Raw genomic sequence first — 22,376 nt, forward strand, 5'->3', positions numbered from 1 at the left:
CCTATTGCAGAGCTTTTGCAGTGGAAGGGTTAGCTCAGTGGTAGCCAACCACGGTCCTCGAGAGCTACCAACAGTTCACATTTTCCAGACAACCAAGCTGCTGCACAGGTGCACTCGTTACTAGCTGAAACATTTTCAAAGATCCACAGGTGGAATTAATTACTTCACTTGTGATTCTGTGAGGAGATCTGGAAAACATTAACTTTTGGTAGCTCTCGAGGACTGGAGTTGGCTACCCCAGGGTTAGCTCATCTCTCACCCTTTTTGCGGTGTTTCTGCCACCTTGGCCAACTCCCAGCTTCAGCGACACCCAGGATGCAAAGTACCGCACCAGGGTCACCATTTCCTGGATCCTCACTTTGTTTTCCCGTCAGCTCCTATAATGTCCACCCCAGAGTCCAGCAGCGATGAAACCTTCAATAATGCAGGTCCTTTCACCTGGGCTGTCCTCCTGTTTGCGTCCTTTCATCTTCTACTCCACCACCAAGGTACACTCCGTCAGGCTCCGAGTGACTGCTGGTCTGGGGAGTGTCTTGCTTCATATCAGCGATGCACTCATGGGCAGAAACAGACCGAGCGGGCAGGCACTATCATGGGGCAACTCCTTCCAGGCTCCTAGCACAGCACAGTCCTTAGGTCCGCAGACCTTAATCCCAGGGCACAATCCTCCTTCAGCAGTGAGTTATCCTCCAGCCCTCCAGGGCTGATCTCCTCTCTCCTTTAGGCAGCCAAATTTATACCCCACTTCGGGCAATTATCCCCTCCTCTACTATAGGGCAGCTAAAACCTAATTGGGTCCTAGGGCCCAGCAACCCCACTCCCAAAGGGAATTCTACCCCACTACCAAGGATACCCAATCAGCTAAAAGCTGACTTTCTCACTTCCCAGCTGTTGCAGCCCAGAGGTGTTTCACCCTGCCAGAGAAAGCTGACAGTGTGAACAAAAGTTCATCCCAATTGTCTATGGACATTTGAGCTATAAGGACTGAAAGCTTGATACTCTAACCTGGGGTTACCTTTTGAAAAAAATTATGTATGTGAGGGTATTCCAAAACAAAATTTGTGTTTTTATTGTGCACACCTCCTGAAGGTGTAAAAAAAGATATGGAAAATATTTCTAATAATGTTAATTTGTCAGTAACCTTGGCAAACCCAATCCATCAAAATAGTAGTAGAGATAGTAATGGAAAACCTATTAAGAAAAAGGGTTGTGATAATTTTGAAACCCAGCATCTTACAGGAGTTACGGGTAGTCAATTGACGCGGTCTAGATCGACAGTTACAGTGTGGACCACTCTAGGTCTAGTTAGATGCCTAAAGTTAGTTGACCACATCTAGATTGACAGTGATGGGAGTTACACGAAAGTGGTCGATTGACAGACACATGGTTGACAGTCACCACATTGAAACAAGTTTTTCATGGTTTTTTTGTGCCAAGTCGTTAAGTTACTGGCATTTATATTCTATTCGGTACTTATGTAGTATCTGGGCGTCCGATTTTGTGATTGTATGCCTTACCTTAATGCATACAATCAGATGCGATGCGATTCGATGCGATTTTGCATAGGATTCAATGTTAAGAAGGTCCTGTTCATTTCCCCACTATCCAAGTGGGCATAGAGTTGATTTTATATAGCGTGGCGAGCGCAGCGAGCCACCGTGCCCGAAGCGTGGCGAGCGAACGCATATTTCTTAAAAAGTATTCTGTGTCCCCTCGCGGGGCTCGCCACGCTCGCCACAGGTTTATATACAGCTCCATGCCCACTTGGATAGTGGGGAAAGGAAAAGGACCCCTTTTTCCCATTGAATTCTATGTTAAAATGGACTCAGACCATTTTAACATTGAATCCTATGGAAAAATCTTGACCATCGCATCGCATACGATTTGGTCGCATGCGATGCGATCCGATCCGATTTCTAAATCGGACGCCCAGGTACTACATAAGTACCTTCTATTCTATTTACAGTTTAACTTTACTAAATGCCAAATTATGCACTTGTGTGATCCAAAGACTAAATATCCACTGTACTGGGTCAGATTCAGTAAAGTAAATTTGTGATTTGAACACACCATGTTGCAATGAAAGGGGAGCAAATGCATTATATTCTTTCTGAGCAGTGTAAATACTGTCTGCTTCTTTCCAATTTTCCTATTTCTTCATTTCACTCAAATTGTGTGTTAGACCATTTTTTCCTTATTTGCTGTATTCTGTTCCGTGATAACTATTCTATGTTCATATGTTATGTAATACAATCTGTTTATTTGAGATGTAAATCTTTAATAATAATTTATGATTTAAAATTCTGTTTCTATCAGCCTTCTATCTGTTCTAAAGTTGGCACTTTTTTAGGGTCCAGTTTATACTGTTGTAGAAAATGTGCACACTTTTACTGCGACTACCGCAAATTAGCATTTTTTTTTATGACCACGCATTTATTTAAACAAACTTGCTTTCAAACTTGCACCTGCCAGTAGTGTAGTTTGCCATTGGCTATCATATTGGAGAGCATTGCAGAAAAGGTTAGTACTCCTTCATACTGTAGATAGGATGGTAAACCTTTAGAACTATAGTTAACACATACCTCCCAACAGTCCCGATTTTATCGGGACAGTCCCGATTGTCAGGGCCTGTCCCGATGTCCCACCCGCGGGCGGCAGTGTCCCGCGGTGTGGGGGGGCTGTTGGGAGTCCCCCCTGTCAGCTGCTAAGCAGCGGGGAATAAACGCTCTGCGCATGCGCACAGCGTCTATTCCCGCAGCCAGGGGACTGGGGGCATGGCTAGAGGCTCACAGAGCCTCTGGGTCATGCCCCCATAGCGGCAAAATGGGGGCGTGGCCTCGCAGAAGAGCCGCGAGTATAGGCCACGCCCCCAAATTAGGCCACACACACACACCCCCCCCGAAAATTTCGCCGCGCCGCCTGCGCGCAGGAGCATCGTCCCGCTTCCAAAACTTCGAAAGTTGGGAGGTATGGTTAACACAAAATACACCTGTAAAACACTAGGACCTGTCATTAACATTCTGTTATGTTCTGCTGTTAATATAATTTCACAAAATAAATGTTTCTTTCAGATCGCCGTGGCTCAGGGAAACCGCGACCAAAGAGTGAAGGTTTTGAGCTTTATAATAACACTGCTGAAAATGGATCACCTGAAAGTCCCCAAATGCCTTGGCCAGAATACACAGAACCAAAGAAATTACCAGTTGATGATAGACTTTTGAAGAATCGAGCTGATCATCGTTCCAGTCCCAATGTAGCAAGTAAGTTTTTTTTTGTTTTTTGTTTTTTTGGTTTAGTACGGGTCTTGCATTTCATTTTGTTTAATTTCATATCTGTATCCTAATAATTCAGGTATTGATGAACAATGCCTTAATAGTAGGTCTAATTGCAATGCAGTGGTCAATGTGTAGATCATTTGCAGATGGTGTGTTGCTGTACAATATAGAGGAAATATCTTCACTTCCTTTGTATGTGGTGGTGTTTAGCATTTTCTCAGTTATTCTACAGTTGTACAGTTTCAGTATTCCTTTTTATATGATATATTGCTACATTTCATCTAATGAATCCAGTGATGGCTTTAGTATTAATTCCTTATATAAACCATAAGGATTGGATGCATTGGTACATATTTAAATTTCTAGAAGACCGTATCCGACAGACCATTAGCCTTTTTTCCCAAACTTCAAATATACCCTTTAAACTATTTTATTTCACTCTACAATAGTATATCTCCTAACTTTGTAGTCCTTGCCCTCTTCCCTACATTATATTGTTACAAATAAATATATTGCATTACAAATAATGTATATCAAAATATTTTAGATCAAAGTCCTGGTGGGAAAACTGCATATGCCAACAACTCAACAGTAAAGATTACATCTGTTTCTACAGGAAATTTGTGTACTGAGGTATGTTTGATTTGCATTATGTATATGCCACTTTATGTGAAAAACCCATATATTACTATTACTGTAAAATATAAAAATGTCCCCATGTAATTTACTTATTCTGCACTTTGGTTTTAATATTTTAATTTGTTGATCTATGCATAGTGAATAAATTAAGTTGTATTTATTTTAAACTGTAGAAAAAGGTACAGTATGTGATATGGTTTTAATTTCATCAAATTTCTATTTTTTAACCTCTTCGGAACATCCTCCTGGTGGTGTTACATTATGTTTGTACAGTATACTATGCATCAGAGTTAGCAAGCTACACATTCTGCGCATCTACACCATCTCTGCAACTAGTTGCAGCTAGCGCTTACCACCCCAGCTTATTACCATTTCTGATACGGAACCCAGGCAGCAGTTCATTGTTCGTATACAACTGATCACCCACATAAGTAAACACATTTAATACTGTACTCCATGATGGTCAAATTGACTGTAGTGTTCACATAATTCTTTTTTTCTGAGTTTATTATTAAAAGAATAGTTAGATTAACACACAATAAAAACATAATGGGTAGTCTGAGATTGTGGGGGATCTAAGGTGCATTTAAGGGGTAGGTTAAATCCTAACACACTCTCCAACTACTGTCCCATCTCTCACTTAACCTTATGCCTCCAAACTCCTCGAGTGCATTCTGTATAACTGCCTTTCCTCCCCACTCCCTGCTTGATCCATTCCAGTGATTTTGGAAGTCATTCTTCTTATTTCATTTCCATTATCACCTATAGGTGATATTGGAAAAATGCTTATAATACTCAAATCCTTCCTCTCCTCTCCTGATCTCTCACCCTCTCTTCTTGCTCATATTTCCAACGGTCTCTCTGCTTTATTAAACTTTGAGTCTAATGGGCCCTACACACATAGCGATGTGTGCAGAGCTACCTAGCTATGCTAGGTCAGGCTGTGCAGCGCCGCTATCGCATAGCACACAGAGCTGACAGCCCACACACAGAGCGAGCTGTCAGCTCTGTGCTAAGCGAGCAGACAGCGCCAGTGTTCTCCGGTGGGAGAACCCTGCTGATGCCGAGATTGATGGACACTGTCCATCAATCTCGGCCAGCGATAAAGACGCGCGGGGACGCGCACTGCTGCCGATATAGCCCCCACACATACACCGATGTGAGGGCATTTGCTAAGCGACTTTGCCAAACTAAGCAAAATCGTTTAGAAAATGCCTTAATATCGGCATGTGTGTAGGCCGTATAAGACTGAGCTGATCGGGCAGCACGGATGGTGTAATGGTTAGCATTACTTCCTCACACTGCTGAGGTCATGGGTTCGATTCCCACCATGGCCCTAACTGTGAAGAGTTTGTATATTCTCCCTATGTTTGTGTGGGTTTACTCCGGGTACTCTGGTTTCCTCCCACAATCCAAAAATATACTGGTAGGTCAATTGGCTTCCAACAAAAAATAAAAAATAACCCTAGACTGATGTGAATGTTCAACTATACTCTGTAAAAGTGCTGCGGAATATGTATTCGCTATATAAGCTAACTGTTAATAAATAAAAATAAAATAACCATCTTCCCACCCTTCCGCATAACCTCCTCACACTTAATTTCACTATCTATTGATGGAGCAACTATCTCCTCTAGCACACAAGTACAAGTTGTTCTTGACTCCTCCTTCTCCTCTAAAACCCACATTTAACACCTCTCACAGACCTGTCATTTGCTCCTCAAAAATATTTCCAAGATCAGACCCTTTCTCACCCAGGATGTTACAAAGACCCTCATCTATTTACTAGTCCTCTCCAGATTGGACTACTGTAAACTCCTTGTTTCTGACTTTTCTGACTAGGGCGTTGCTATGAGTCACTGCGACTTCACAAAGCCACATTATGTGTTTCCTGTGATGATGGTAATTCTTATTAAACCTCCTCCCTATGTAATTACATTGTAAATATCAGTTCGCAAGTTTCAAGCTGTCTGCATTGTGTAAGACCATTTGACAAGGTATGACCTTGTTATTCCAGTTAGCTGGGGGGGGGGCAGAGACATTTATAGGCACCTTCCTCCCATAAAACCTGTGAGGTGAGCAAGAATCCTCCCAAAAAAGAAACCTCCACAGTAAGAGTAGTTAGGCTTCCTAATTTTCTCAACTTACTTTAGAGGTCACTGTGCATATTATACCTGTAGGTCTTGTTTATTTGTGCTCTAAGGTTTTACGAACCTGTGAGAGGCCCATGCTGCATATATGTAAAAACTGTGAATTTGCAAATGTAATTTGTATCTAGCAAACTCAAGAGCACTATTCTACTCTCCGTGGTGGTAGCTTAGGTAAAGTCCACATCAAGACTGTCCACCTGCATCAGGTTGGCATATCTGCGTGTAGGCTGGAGCAGGGTGCAATGACAAACTGGCGGCAGCTGGCTGGATTAATATTTTTGTTTTTATCATAACAGCTTAAGTGAATCAGCAGTGTGTGCTTCTTCAGAAAGGCAGCACCCTAATTCACCAGGGTTAAGGAAATTCAAGAAGTCACACTGAGCACATTTTTTTGTCCCCCTTCTCTCTATCTTTTTTTTTGGTAAAGAGTGTGAGGTCCAGAATGACTACTGAGTACCAGCCGTGAAAAGGGATGACCTTGTGGCACAGTGTGTGCAAAGGAATATTGCAAAGATTGACTGATCCAGGCACTTAGCAACAGCCATGCAGCTCCTACAGCATGCAGACCACCAGGCCCAATGCGAGTATCAGCTGGAGCTGGCCAAATTCTGGAAAATGCCCCAACACGACCAATTCCCTGTGTTGGAGAAAGTCTGCGACCCTGATACATTCCTGAGGGGATTTGAATTTGCGTGGGCCAGCTATTTAACTGAAAGGGAAAGCATTGGAGGCATTTGCCGACCTTCCACAAGAACTATAATAGATCTATATTATATCAATAAGGGGAATTTTACTAAAATTGCTGATTACGGACGATTTGCGGTACGAATGGACACTGCCGGGATAGGCCGAAAATACGAATGGCGAATATGGCAAATTTACTAAGCTGCGTATTCTCCTTATTCGTATTTTCTGATGGCGTAGCCGGTTGTACTTGGCTGTTGTCTCTCCCATTTGATCCAATCGATGCTGCCCTCTGTAAAAAAAAAAAACTTCACTGAAAAATTAGATGAAAACATCTCTGTTCAAAAAGTGTTTAGATGCCATGTCTCCAAAAACTTTTCAGGAGACTCTCTCTTCTAGTATTCTGGTAAAACTTCCAACATCTGGAATTCAAGGGAAGTAGTGTGAACTCCAAGCGGTGCCACTGTATCTTCAAGCGTGGAAGTGCTGGTTTCAACTTCCCCAACTCTCTCCTGCAACCTTTCAATGTCCTGATGTATTATAGACAACTCAGTCTGTATTTGACCGATTTTGTTCGCCAGTCTGCTTTCACTGACAGTAACTGCATTCTGAATGCTCTGCAGAGCAGCATCAGAAGGCTCAATAGATACAGAACTGGTGGAGCGAGACGCAGAGGAGCCAAAATGCGGCACACCAGTCAACTGAGGCAGCACTGGTTGATTTCTCTAATTTGTCTGCCACCAGTGCAGCATGATTGTGGTTCTTCCCCCTTTTAAGTACCAACTCTGTATTAATTAGGGAGGCCAATCCCGGGATCTGTGGGATCCCGGGATTTTGGCCTAAAATAGGCGGGATTTGAATCCCGGGATTTGATCTCTTAATCCCGGGATTCCGGGATTACTGCGGCAATGCATTTTCAATTTATCTTTTAAAAGCCTGGCAGCGCTGAGCTGGGCTGCTATTACTCTCCCCCCGGCGATACGGCTGTGCACAGACAGCAGCGTGAGGTCAAGTGTCACACTGCGCAGCCCAGCTGCCGGGATGCCTATTCTGACTGTGTCACTGTGCACAGACAGCAGCGCAGCGTGACGTGAGGACAAGTGTCACGCTGCGCAGCCCAGAGACGCCGGGATGCCTATTCTGACTGTCACTGTGCACAGACAGCAGCGCAGCGTGACGTGAGGACAAGTGTCACGCTGTGCAGCCCAAAGACGCCGGGATGCCTATTCTGACTGTGTCTGCTGTGTTCAGTGCTGACATGCCCACCGTTGCTGTGCCGCTCCCAGACACCCGACGCAGACTGCTGTGAAGAGCAGAGATGGTCCTGCTGCCTGTCATCAACAATGTGCAAGTGACAGTGCAGGGCAGGGGGATGGGGAGGATTGGGAGGTATTATTTGGGATCTGTTGCATGTTTTTTTTCTATTAGGGCGGCCAATCCCGGGAATCCCGGGATTGAGCATTTTTTCAATCCCGAATCCCGGGATTGAAAAAATGCCCCGGGATTGGCATCCCTAGTATTAATGCCTCAACTTAAATTTATTTGCAGGAATTAAGGGGGAACAAAATAACAGTAGCTGAGACTAAATATTGGGCAATAGTCTCCTAATCCATGTCTGCAACACTTACGCTAACCTCTCAATTGTTGCACCACAGTGAAGCCAATGAAGGCTACTGTCAATATGGCCTCCAGAAGAGGTGTGCATACTTCCCTCCTGAGCCCAGAGACTCCTCCACCCAGCCTCGCAAGCAAGCCATGGTTTCCCCCAGCAGAACAGGATGTTTTCAATGTATTCATAGGGACCCAGGTGCGAGAAGATCCACCCAAAAGTGTTTGCAGTCCATCGCAGGTCATAACAAATTTAAGGCCCCGGCTTCAAGAGCCTATGTGGGCCTTAGCAGACAGCAAACCCCAAAGGTAGCCTGGTGAACAGTGGGGGATGGACTAATCACAGCTGGTCCAAAGGAGATGGGAAAGGAGTTGAGGATGATTCCCCAACATCTTGGAAGCATGAAGGGAGGCCCCAGCAGTTCAGAGATACTCCTAACATCCCAGCAGCACATGGTCCAGCAGGGGAATGTCCCCCGCTGACTCTCTGGTCATCCAGAACCCCAAGTACAGTACCCTCCAGCCGTGTGATCCAGTCTGCTGGCTTCCAAGGACAGGTGTGCAGATGAGCACACCCCTTTACAGCAGAGCAGCGGTCACCCACAGATGGTGTTGAAAGAAGGTGTTGAAAGAAGCTGGAGCAGACCCCAACACAAACTGCCTATAATGGCCTAGGCAGGTGCCCATCAGGTGCAGGCTCAGGTATAGTGCACAAAGATGCGGTCTCAATTTTTAGCCCCAGGGGGTCCGGCACGATAATTCAGATATAGTAGTAGGGTAGCTCACAGCAATGCATGCTTCCCACGTGACTCTCACCTGCATACAATATCTGACCTTATCTCTCTTTGCACTCTCTTCCGCACTCTTCACTGCACAAATGTATGCTGCCTCTCCTGCCAACTGATTCCTACCTCCCGTTACCTTCTCCAAGATTTTGGCCATTGTGCACATTCTCTACCCCTGCCTATCCAGCTCCCTACAAATCTTTTAACAGTTTCTCAAGAACCACTTCTTAATTAATTCATCCCAGCCATCTCTCATCCTAACCTTGGCTTATGCTCACCTTGTCACTCCTGTCTGTCTGCAACTCCCCTTTAGAATGTAATCTCTCTGGTTTCCGGTGGACGGACCCAATAGCTTGGCCGCATTTTACAGTGCTCCCTGTAAGCATCCCTCCTTTCTTAAATTATATGGGCAGGGTAGGATTGCCATCATCCCACCTAACTTCTGGGGACCCCAGGGATACAGCAGTCGAGTGGTGACCAATGTTCCCTCTAATTTTACGAAGGCTGTGTGCGGCAAAAGATTTTGGCTGTGCAACTTTGGAAGAAAATTTAAATTTTTGTGCGTCACTTATATATAACTGGAAAATGACGTTCAGCATTTGTGTTAACTTTACTTCAAAATTATATTAAACATTTAAACATTCAAAAACACAGCACACAATGTAGTTAATGGGTGAAACACACATTAATTGAGTCCACAACTGCAAAAAAGGAACCAGTGCTGCTTTGTGCGCTCTGTTGTAATGTCTGTGCACACACTCGTTGAGCTGTGTGCGCGCGCACGCGCGCACAGCTTAGAGGGAACACTGGTGGTGACCCTCCTGGCCTTCTGCACAGCTATACATCCCCAGAATCCTGCCGCAGCCTCCATTTCGGATCCCAGTTGGGCACTTTAGTCCCTCCCCTGAAGCTTACCGCTGCCTTCTTCTCCTCACGTGCTGGAACTGAGACCCCCGCTGCCCGCCGCTTAAAACACACCGAGAGACTTGTTATAGATCTCTGCAGTGCAAACTTCCATCGTGGCCTCCATCTTGGATCCTGGCGGGGCACTGCTGTCACTCTATCTCCCTCTCTGGATACTACCAGCAGTCTTCTCCCCCTCCGGACCAGAGACCCTCTGTGACCTACCACTTAGGCAGGACACACTGAGAGACATTTATTGGGCTCCATACAGTGGGATTTTCTACATCTTGGTTACATAGTAGGTAAGGCTGAAAAAAGACTTGCGTCCATCTAGTTCAACCTGGTATAGATATCCATTGCTGATTTGGTAGGTTCTGATATTTTACAGACAAATTATATTTCTTATTTGTACCCATGGATGTTTTTCTCCAGTTCCTGGCACAGATTGGGGGAGGTAAGACAGAGTGATGCAATTGGGTGGGAAACAGTGGAGCAGTTGGAGGAAAGACAGAGTGGCCCAGATAGGAGAAAAACAGTAGCATGGATGGGGGGCAGAGCAAAGAGGATGAAGGGAAAATAGCAGCACAGATGGAGAGGGGAGACAGCAGTACAGATGGAAGGAAACTGTGGCATGAATGAGGGATAAAGAGAGAGTTTGGTGGGAGGAGCCTGCACTAAGAATTGGGAATTGTAATTGTTATTAAAGAGATAGGAAAATTAGGGAAAAAAACTGACTATAATTGACAATGAATATTCTTATCTAGCATCACCTACCAGCCTATGCACAGGGCTGTAGCTTTAAGAAATGTGATGGCCAGTGGTGCACCCCTGAGTATTAATACGTTTATTTACAAACAAAAGAAGAAAAAGAAACTCGGGTGGGGTGCACTCTTAATCCCCAATCTAAGATTGTTCAGCTGCTCGAAAAAAAGTTTTTTTTATTTTTTATAAATATTTTTTATATGCCAAGTGAAATAATTTTTATTTATGTTATGTACTTTTAAGTCCTAATGTGCAAAAACATGACAAATCAATGAATATATTAATTTATACTGCACAAGCAATTTTATAAGTAAAGTAATTTAAAGAAAAATATTTTTTTATGTGTTTTTATTTTACAAATTGTACCTATAGGAATATTTCATGAAAAACACTAATATTATTGCCTCTGTTTGCGAATTATCTATAGACAATTCTGATGGGGCTGGTATAAAGAATTGGTGCAATAGAATCCCGTGTGTGTATCCCTGCATAGAACATACATATGCACCAATTCTATGTAAGGCTGACCTTCATAAATCCTCAATGCCTTTACCACATTGGCATTTACCAACACACTTTACCAACACACTCGCCATTCCTGGGAATGGGGTGCAAACAGCACCCACTTCCCAGGGTGGGGTGCAGTGGCCTGTGACCACACACTCTAGTAAATACAAACACAGGGGGCCCAGCACTTAACATTCAATTCACAATTTAATAAACCTCTGTTACTGTGATCATAGCTTTCTCATGCACCCTAAATAAGCTAATTTACCTGAAACCTGTGACAGCTACCCCTTTAATACTAATGCAAGTGCTGTGTTTGGGATGGTCTCACCTTTAAAAGCCATAAGGTATATGTGACTATAGGGGCAGTGTGCGTGTGCCACTATGGGGCTTTGTGGATGTGTGGGTGTGTGGCTATGGGGGCAGTGTGTGTGTGCGGCTATGGGGGCAGTGTGTGTGTGCGGCTATGGGGGCAGTATGCATGTGCGGATATGAGGGCAGTGTGTGTGTGCGGATATGGGGGCAGTGTGCCTGTACGACTATGGGGGCAGTGTGCGTTTGCGACTATGGGGGCAGTGTGCGTTTGCGACTATGGGGGCAGTGTGCGTTTGCGACTATGGGGGCAGTGTGTGTGTGCGAGCGACTATAGGGGCAGTGTGGTTGTGCGGCTATGGGGGCAGTGTGCGGATGCGGCTATGGGGGCCGTGTGTGGATGCGGCTATGGGGGCAGTGTGTGGATGCGGCTATGGAAGCAGTGTGCGTGTGCGGCTATGGAGGCAGTTTGTGTGTATGTGGCTATGGGGCAGTGTGCGTGTGCTACTAAGGAGGCAGTGTAGGGCTATGGGGCAGCGGGTGTGCGACTATGGGGCAATGTGCATGTGTGGCTATGGGGGCAGTGTGTGTGTGTGTGCACGACTATAGGGGCAGTGTGGGGCTGGGGGGCAGTGTAGTTATGCGGCTATGGTGGCAGTGTGTGTGTGTGTGTGTGCGGCTGTGGGGGCAGTGTGGGTGTGTGGCAATGGGGGCAGTGTGGGTGTGCGGCAATGGGGGCAATGTGGGTGTGCGGCAATGGGGGCAGTGTGGGTGTGCGGCAATGGGGGCAGTGTGGGTGTGCGGCAATGGGGGCAGTGTGGGTGTGCGGCAATGGGGGAAAGTGTGGGTGTGCGGATATGGGGGCAGTGTGTGTGTGCGGATATGGGGGCAGTGTGTGTATGTGCCTATGGGGCAGTGTGCGACTATGGGGCAATGTGCATGTGCGGCTAAGGTGGCAGTGTTGGTGTGCAGCTATGGGGCAGTATGTGTGTGCGGGCTATGGGGGCAGTGTGTGTGTGCGGCTATGGGGGCAGTGTGTGTGTGGCTATTGGGGCAGTGTGTGTGTGCGACTATAGGGGCAGTGTGCGTGTGCGGCTATGGGGGCAGTGTGTGTGTCCGGCTATGGGGGCAGTGTGCTTATCTAGGGTGCATGAGAAAGCTATGATCACAGTAACAGAGGTTAATTTAAAATCAACCCAAATATATAGATACAGAAGTACCAACACACTCGCCATTCCTGGGAATGGGGTGCAAACAGCACCCACTTCCCAGGGTGGGGTGCAGTGGCCTGTGACAACACACTCTAGTAAATACAAACACAGGGGGCCCAGCACTACAACAAACTAACTCACCTTAACATTCAATTCACAATTTAATTAACCTCTGTTACTGTGATCATAGCTTTCTCATGCACCCTAGATAAGCTAATTTACCTGAAACCTGTGACAGCTACCCCTTTAATACTAATGCAAGTGCTGTGTTTGGGATGGTCTCACCTTTAAAAGCCATAAGGTATATGTGACTATAGGGGCAGTGTGCGTGTGCCACTATGGGGCATTGTGGATATGCGGCTATGGGGGCAGTGTGGGTGTGCGGCTATGGGGGCTGTGTGGGTGTGCGGCTATGGGGGCTGTGTGCGTGTGCGGCTATGGGGACAGTGTGTGTGTGCAGCTATGGGGGCAGTGTGCATGTGCGGCTATGGGGGCAGTGTGCGGATATGAGGGCAGTGTGTGTGTGCGGCTATGGGGGCAGTGTGCATGTGCAACTATGGAGGCAGTGTGCGTTTGCGACTATGGGGGCAGTGTGAGTGTATGTAACTATGGGGATTGTGTGTGTGTGTGTGTGTGTGTGTGTGTGCGAGCGACTATAGGGGCAGTGTGGGGCTATGGGGCAGTGTGGTTGTGCGGCTATGGGGGGCAGTGTGCGGATGCGGCTATGGAAGCAGTGTGCGTGTGTGGCTATGGAGGCAGTTTGTGTGTATGTGGCTATGGGGCAGTGTGCGTGTGCTACTAAGGGGGCAGTGTGGGGCTATGGGGCAGCGTGTGTACGACTATGGGGAAATGTGCGTGTGCGGCTATGGGCACAGTGTGTGTGTGCGTGCGGCTATAGGGGCAGTGTGTTTGTGTGTGTGCGGCTAAGGAGGCAGTTAGTGTATGTGGCTATGGTGGCAGTGTGCTGTGTGTGGCTATGGGGCAGCGTGTTTGCGACTATAGGGCAATGTGCATGTGCAACTATGGGGGCAGTGTGCGTGTGCTACTAAGGGGGCAGTGTGGGGCTATGGGGCAGTGTGTGTGTGCAGCTATGGGGGCAGTGTGCGCGTGCGGCTATGGGGGCAGTGTGCGCGTGCGGCTATGGGGGCAGTGTGCGCATGCGGCTATGGGGGGCAGTGTGAGCGTGCAACTATGGGGGCAGTGTGCGCGTGCTATGTGGGGCTATGGGGCAGCGAGTGTGTGATTGGGTCAGCATGTGTACGACTATGGGGCAATATGCATGTGCGGCTATGGGGGCAGTGTGCGAATGCTGATATGGGGGCAGTGTGCGTGTGCAACTCTGGGGGCAGTGTGCGTGTGCAACTCTGGGGCAGTGTGCGTGTGCAACTCTGGGGGCAGTGTGCGTGTGCAACTCTGGGGACAGTGTGCGTGTGCAACTCTGGGGGCAGTGTGCGTGTGCAACTCTGGGGGCAGTGTGCGTGTGCAACTCTGGGGGCAGTGTGCGTGTGCAACTCTGGGGGGCAGTGTGCGTGTGCAACTCTGGGGGCAGTGTGCGTGTGCAACTCTGGGGGCAGTGTGCGTGTGCAACTCTGGGGGCAGTGTGCGTGTGCAACTCTGGGGGCAGTGTGCGTGTGCAACTCTGGGGGCAGTGTGCGTGTGCAACTCTGGGGGCAGTGTGCGTGTGCAACTCTGGGGGCAGTGTGCGTGTGCAACTCTGGGGGCAGTGTGCGTGTGCAACTCTGGGGGCAGTGTGCGTGTGCAACTATGGGGCAGTGTGCGTGTGCTACTAAGGCAGTGTGGGGCTATGGGGCAGCGTGTGTGCGTCTATGGGGCAGTGTGCGTGTGCGGCTATCGGGGCAGTGTACGTGTGCGGCTATCGGGGCATTGTACGTGTGCGGCTATGGTGGCATTGTGCGTGTGCGGCTAAGGGGGCAGTGTGCATATGTGGCTATGGGGGCAGTGTCTGTGTGCTATGTGGGGCAGCGCGTGTGCGATTATGGGGCAATGTGCGTGTGCAGCTATGGGGGCAGTGTGCTTGTTCGGATATGGGGGCAGTGTGCATGTGCGGTTATGGAGGCAGTGTGCGTGTATGTGGGGCTATGGGGCAATGTACATGTGCGGCTATGGGTCAGTGTGCTGTTATGGGGCAGTGTTTGTGCATGTGGCTATGGGGCAATGTGCATGTGCGGCTATTGGGATAGATAGATAGATAGATAGATAGATAGATAGATAGATAGATAGATAGATAGATAGATAGAATTTATTTTTTTCATTTAGGTTTATTCACATTTTCTTGTTTTAGGAATCTACAGCTCCAGCAAGGCCGGAGGCCTATCCTATTCCAACACAGACATATACAAGAGAATGTTTTACCTTTCCAACTCCAAAATTCCAAGATCGAATGGTGCCTGCACAAAGTCAGTGGCCAGATTACGACAAGAATGCACATGCCCAAATGGGAAGTAACCACTCCAGCAATGTTTCTGTCCAAGTAAGCTTGTTTTGCCTGTAGGAATATTTATTTAAAAAAAAAAAATTGTAAAGTTATTACAAGGGTCTCATTCTGAGACTCGGACATTGACTAGATTGAAAGCCTTGGCATTTATTTTATTGTTTTGCAATATTTCATTTTTAGTTAATTCAATTTGTAAAAAACATGATCATGGGGTAGAGAAAGTAATAAAAAGAGTGAAGGTACAAGGCAAAATGAGGAAGAGAAATGGCAAAGCACTTATTGACATTTATGAGATAAGGCGTCAGAACACAGTGTAAAAACATGGAGACAAAGAGAGCTTAAAGAGCACCATTACCAAATGTACATAAAGGTAGGCAGAGGACTGTTAGAGATTAAGGGAGAAATGTAATAGGGGTCGATTTTTTTTTTTTTTAGACGTGTGATTTTTGGTAAAAAAAAACATTCGAAATCACACGTTTTCCAAAAATCGCACATGTAATAGGGTGCACTTTTTGCCGCGAATTCGCACATTTTGAAATGGCAATTTTTTGTCACACTTCAATTCGCATCCAGATGTTTTCCCATTATAAAGTATAAAACTTGCAAATGCAATAGGGTGCAATTTTTGGTAAATGTTTCCAAAAATACAGGGGGCAAAAAATCTGGGGGTCCCACCGTATTTTGAAACCAGCACCGGGCTCCAACAGCCCACTGTGTCATGCCACAGCCGGGGAACACTTTTTACAAAGGTCCCCTGGCCATACCATGAGCACCGTGGCTGGTTAGCCTTGGATGGGGTACCTGGGGGAGTGGGCTTCCCCCAGGCTTCACCCGTCCAGGGCTGAATCCCGGGGCTGTCACCAGCGTCCATGGGCTTTGGACGCCGGCCTGATAGTGTTAAATCATTCATACATAACATTGCTTTATACAGGTAAACAACAAGTGCCAGCATGCGGGACATTAATGGGTCCGCTGGGACTTGTAGTCCACCTCTAAAAAGAATGATAAAATAAAACACACACATACACATAGAAAAGTACAACTTTATTACACACACACACCTCACTTTTACACCAACATACTTACCGAACCATAGCCCTGACTTCCTCCTCCACAGCCAGCGCACCCCGCACTGACAGCGGGGTGAGCCGGATTCCTCCAGCGCTGCTAACAGCTTCTATAGTGCTTTCTCGGCATTATAGAGGCTATTAGTGTGGTTGGCTCGATGCGTCTCTATGGAGAAGCTTTCAGCAATGCGTCCATGGAGACACATTGCGCTAACCACGCTAATAGCCTCTATAGCACTGGGACAGCGCTATATAAGCTATTAGCGGCGCCGGAGGAAGCCGGCTCATTTCGCTGTCAGTGCAGGGTGAGCTGGCTGTGGAGGAGGAAGTCAGTGCTGGACCCTGGTTCGGTAAGTATATTCGTGTAAAATTGAGGTGTGTGTAATAAAGTTGTACTATTCTTTGTGTGTGTGTTTTATTTTAACATTCTTTTTAGAGGTGGACTACAAGACCCAGTGGGTCCATTAATGCCCTGCATGCTGGGACTTGTGGTTCACCAAGTCCCAGCATGTGGTGGAGGTCTGCTGGCACTTGTAGTTCACTTGTAGTTCACCTGTATAAAGCATGTTATGTATGAATGATTTAACCCTATAAGACCGGCATCCAAAGCCCATGGATGCTGGTGACAGCCCTGGGCTTCAGCCCTGGATGGGTGAAGCCTGGGGGGGACCCCTTTATTGTGGGGTCCCCCAGGTACCCCATACAATGCTGACTAGCCACGGTGCTCATGGTATGGCTCGGGGACCTTATGTAAAAACTGTTCCCCGGCTGTGACATGACACCGCGGGCTGTTGGGACCCAGTGCTGGTTTCAAAATACGGGGGACCCCCACATTTTTTGTCCCCCCTTATTTTTGGAACCAGGACTGGTCCAAGAGTCCGTGGCTCATTTCAGAAATACAAGGTACCCCTACACTTTTTGTCCCCTGTATTTTTGGAATCAAGTTCGGCTCAATGAGCCCGGGGCTGGTTATGCTCAGGAGGGCGACCTTGCTCCATTTTTTATTTTTACACAAAATCGCACATTTTTTCAAATTCGCACATTTTCAGGACTACAAATCGCACTTTATCGCTCAACATTGTACTTTTTTGCAGCGAATTCGCATCTCATTGCATATGCGAATTTGCAGCAAATTTAATTATTTTAAATGTGCGATATGGTGCGATTTTGGAACATGCAATAAAATCGCACCCCCCCCGAGCTGCACCGACCATCCTCGAGCCTGCCTCCTACGTCACAGTGAATGGCAGCTGGTGGCAGGAGCGCTCCGGGTACGATCGCCGGAGTGGAGGAGGAGGGAAGTGACGGGAGGGACCCCTAATGGTAGTGCACCAGTGGTGCTCAGCTGGAGGCACCACTGGCGCGCACCTAATGTAAAGTGGTATGCCCAGAAATTTTCCGGGATAGCCCGCTGCTGCAGCGCAGCTGAGCCTGGAAAATTTCCGGGCATACCACCCAAGGGGTTAAGAATGTCAGAATAAATTGAAATATTCCTTTTATAGTTTTCCTTTTTTTTTTCCCTTAACCTTTACAGCGAATTTCCCATACCGAAGATGAATTGCGAGAGGATCAGGGATTGCCATCAGAACGAGGTAGACAAGAGTCTGGGATGCGCAAAGATGTGGACTATGTAGACCGAAAACTGGATGGTAAAGATACTTGGATGAACCAAAGCTCTTCTGTGGAATCTAGTACATCCAGCCAAGAACACCTCAACAATTCTAATAAAGCTTATTCTTTTGCTTCTTTATTAACAGGTCCTGGGCGATGGAAAACACCAGTTGCATCACAACCTGCTCCACTTGCACTGCCGCAGCCTATTAGAACAGAACTTCCACCTCCACCACCACCTCCACCGGTACATTATGGAGGGGAATTTGAAGGAGTCCCTGTAGAGTTGCCTCTTCCACCCCCACCATTACAAAGTCAATTTGCGCCTCAATTAAACTCCCACGCAGCTGCAATAGAGCGAAAGAAGAGGGAAGAACATCAACGATGGTATGAAAAAGAAAAAGCCCGCTTGGAGGAAGAACGCGAGAGGAAGAGACGAGAACAAGAGCGAAAACTTGGACAAATACGACCTCAGCCTCCTGCCCCTACAACAACTTTAATACCACAGCCTCAGGTAACAGTACCACCTTCAAATATACCACAATCTAGACCAGAGAAACCTGCAACTCCTCCCCGTCCTCAAGAAACAGTTATTCGGGAGCTGCAACCACAACAACAGCCACGCACAATAGAGAGACGGGACCTTCAGTATATTACAATAAGCAAAGAGGAGCTTTCTTCCAGCGACAGCCTTTCTCCTGACCCTTGGAAGCGGGATGCAAAAGAAAAGTTAGAAAAGCAGCAGCAAATGCACATAGTAGACATGCTGAACAAGGAAATCAATGACCTACAGAACAAAGCTGACAGAACTTCTGAAGAGAATGACAGACTTCGTAAATTAATGCTTGAATGGCAGTTCCAGAAACGGCTCCAAGAATCTAAGCAAAAGGATGAGGAGGATGATGATGATGATGATGATGATGATGTTGACACTATGCTTATCATGCAGCGCCTAGAAACTGAAAGAAAAGCAAGGGTGACTATAATTTAGTTTTTACTTCTTAAACTAGAATGAACTGATAGTAAACAATCTGACAGTAGCTGTTTTTTAATGCAAATGTTGTATAAATATGGTAGTGTTAGTGCCTCCATATAATTAATAAGACAGGCTACTCTGCACATTCTTTAAGACTTAGGGTGGTATTCAATTCCCACCGCTATTTCCGACAGGGGAAATAGCGGCGGGTGCCTATTCAATGCTGTCATTTCTGAGAGCATTGAAGACGGAATTCAACAAAACGGATCCAACTTTAAAACCAGCCAGATCTCTTTTTTGTCAAAAGAGGTGGTGGATTGTCAAATTCATGGCCAGAACTCAACGCTCCACAGCCGTTTTTGCCGAAATGCCCCCTTTTCAACTGTGGACAGGTGGAATATTTAATTCCGCCTGTCGAGCCAGTCGAAAAATGGGCCAGGATTTCGACTGTTAAAACGTACCGATGGTCGGAATCCAGGATTGAATACCCCACTAATGGGATTTCGTACAATTCAAGCAGCTAAGATAGTAATCATATGACCTGACGTGGTATTACTAAACCTGTCCCTAAATATGCAGCTACAGATGGAGCGTCTCTTAGCCAGCTCAGGGAACTGCCAGATTCCCTGAGCTGGCAAAGAGGCGCTCCATCTGACGGGGACACGCCACGAGTCCTAGTCACATGGCAGTGGAGAGTGGATTCCCTGCCCGCCTCTGCTTCAGGGAGACTGGCAGGGTTGGGGGGGGGTGCGGGCAACTACAGGGGGAGCAGCGGGGAGGGGGTGGCGGGCTCCGTCAGAATAGGGCATGCAATTGCCTCGTGTGTGCTCGCCCCTTTGTGGCGGGTGACAATTCAATCGCCAGGAGCAGCTCTAATGAGAGCTGCTCCATCTGTACCTTTCCACCTGCTTTCTGTTGTGTCTGCAGTATCATTAGCTTTCTGTTTTGTTATCTACCTGCTTATTTCTGTATAGACTCTTAAGTTTTTCATGTTTATTCTTCAGGTATGGATCATAGGATAGACAGCAACTAAGTCGACATGGGTTAGGTTGACAGGGCCACTAGGTTGACACAAGCATTATGCCAACATGAGAAGGTCGACATGGTGTTTTTCAAGTCGACACAGTTTTGCTATATGGCCATGCTAAAACTGATGCAGGGCATGCTGGAATGTGTAGTTCACACAGCTGAGTGTCAAGGTTAGCCATCACTTCCCTAGTGGATGCTAGGGCATGAAGTACCGCCTATCGGCACATGTTGGTTTCCCCCCAATATTTGAAAAACACCATGTCAACCATTTGACTGTCAACCTTCCCCATGTTGACCTAATGCTTGTGTCTACCTAATGACCCATGTCGACCTAATCCATTTTGACCTTCAGTCATGTCGACCTAGGGGTGTGGACCTTATTCTTGTAGACCTAGTGATCCTAACCCATATTATTCATCTTAACAATTATTTCACTTTTTTACTTTACCTTTAGACAAAAAAAAGCTATATAAATTGAATCTGCAGTTGCAGAAATTGTGTGTAAATTTTCAAATTTTTCCGTTAACAATGATTTAAATGCATTTTTATCAATGATTGCTAAAATGTAAGTGTATAATGTAGATGTCACACCATAAGAAATATATTGTAGTTCTTGCCTAGCACTGTATTTTAGTACTGTTCTTTCTCTGAGTGGGTATCACAAACTAGAATTGACAGTCACAGTTAAAGTGTTTTTAGATAAAGATTTTTATATAAATATAACAATATAAAATAAGTTAATGATAAGTTTTAGTTTTTACAATACAATTGCATGGTGTAATTTTGCTTTCTTTTTACAATTGTGCCTTGTAGTTCTCATACATTTATAATGATTTATGTTTATGGTATACCTTTTAAACAGTATCTTAAATTGAAACGTTTTTTTATTGAATTAATTTCGTATCCTGCATTCAAAGCTAACTACATTTTGTTGATTTTTTTTTTTTACTTTATATTGCAGAATATTTCACTATTATAATGTTTCTTTTTTCTTGTCTACAAATAGGCAGTTGTGATAGCTTTTGGTTAGAACTACATTTGTGTTCACATATACAGTACCTACCCTCCTTGCACTTTAAACAGCTCCTCTAGTCACGCCATGGTATGACATGACTCTGTAGTGTCAAGCATTTTTTTTTTTTTTTTTGCAACTTTTTCCTTAAAATTATTATTAAATTGCAATGCATACAAGACACGAGCAGATCTTTTTTATTAAAATATGCAGCATGCCTAGTATTTTTTATGCATATATAACCGCTGTCACACACAGAATATATACTGTAGTTATGAAAATAAGATGCTTTTTTGGAGAATAAAAACACCCTAAGTTAGTTGGGTTGACTTAAACTGCTGGCTCATCTCGCGGTACAGGACATATTAAGGTTCAATGTATGAGGAGGCATCTGTAGTAAATATAATACTGTTACTTGTAGAAAATATGAATAATACCATTATCAGTACAGCTCTGTCGGTGATACAGTTTGCAACATCAAGAGCAACATGGAGCTTTTTATGATTTTTCACTTTAAGAATTTGGTACTTGTTTCCTAGCACAGCGCCCGTGGGGTCCATCGCATACCATTAACTTAAGGTATGCGATGGGACCCGATATTAGGGTTTTAAGAGTTGTATGTACGATTATGTACAATTTTAACATTGCGTTGCACCTTACAATGGCATGCGATGCGATTATACCTGATTTCTTATTGTAAAGCCACCCTGATGGCTGATTCCTATGTTAAATGCACCCCCACACCCGATTTTTAATTGTACACCCACCCTGATGGGTAATTAATATATGAAATGCCCCCCCCCCTTGTTAACACCACCCCACTATCAACGCCAACCCGAAGCGTGGCGAGTGCAGCGGTACGCGTCCTCCAACCTTTTCATACCCCCACTATCTATGTCGGCGTAGAGTTGATTTTTATATAGTGTCCAAAGCGCAGCGAGCCCCGCGAGGGGACGCGGAATACATGTGAAGTAATCCGCGTCCCCTCGTGGGGCTCGCTGCGCTCGCCACGCTTCAAGCTCGGTGGCTCGCTTCGCTCGCCACACTATATAAGATCGACTCCACGCCGACGTGGATAGTGGGGGTATGAAAAGGTCGGAGGACGCGTACCTCTGCCCCTCGCGGGGTCGCTGCGCTCGCCACGCTTTGGGTTGGCGTTGATAGTGGGGTAACGTTAACAATGGGGGGGCATTTCACATATTAATTACCCATCAGGGTGGGTGTACAATTAAAAATCGGGTGTGAAGGTGCATTTAACATAGGAATCAGCCATCAGGGTGGCTGTACAATTAAAAATCGGGTCGCATCGCATACGATTGGGTCACATGCGATGCGACCCAATCACATAGACCCGATGCCATAAGATCAATATCGTGGGTTTGGCATATCT

The 22,376-nt window shown here is 46.0% G+C and overlaps 1 protein-coding gene across 12 annotated transcripts in view; it reads left to right on the forward strand.

Moving 5' to 3' along the window:
- AFDN (afadin, adherens junction formation factor) overlaps positions 1-22,376 on the forward strand; it is a 723,489-nt gene that overhangs the window by 523,699 nt on the left and 177,414 nt on the right. For 9 of the 12 annotated variants that reach the window (XM_083176399.1, XM_083176400.1, XM_083176408.1 and 6 more), the window contains 4 exons: positions 3,072-3,260; positions 3,823-3,908; positions 15,139-15,327; positions 17,893-18,945. In XM_083176399.1, the coding sequence (XP_083032525.1) occupies positions 3,072-3,260; positions 3,823-3,908; positions 15,139-15,327; positions 17,893-18,945 (1,517 nt within the window). The remainder of the gene's footprint in view (positions 1-3,071; positions 3,261-3,822; positions 3,909-15,138; positions 15,328-17,892; positions 18,946-22,376) is intronic. The other 3 variants (XM_083176410.1, XM_083176405.1, XM_083176406.1) reach the window with 1 other exon arrangement.

This window comes from Crinia signifera, chromosome 3, assembly GCF_055691185.1.
Source record: "Crinia signifera chromosome 3, ASM5569118v1, whole genome shotgun sequence".
NCBI classification, from domain to species: domain Eukaryota; kingdom Metazoa; phylum Chordata; class Amphibia; order Anura; family Myobatrachidae; genus Crinia; species Crinia signifera.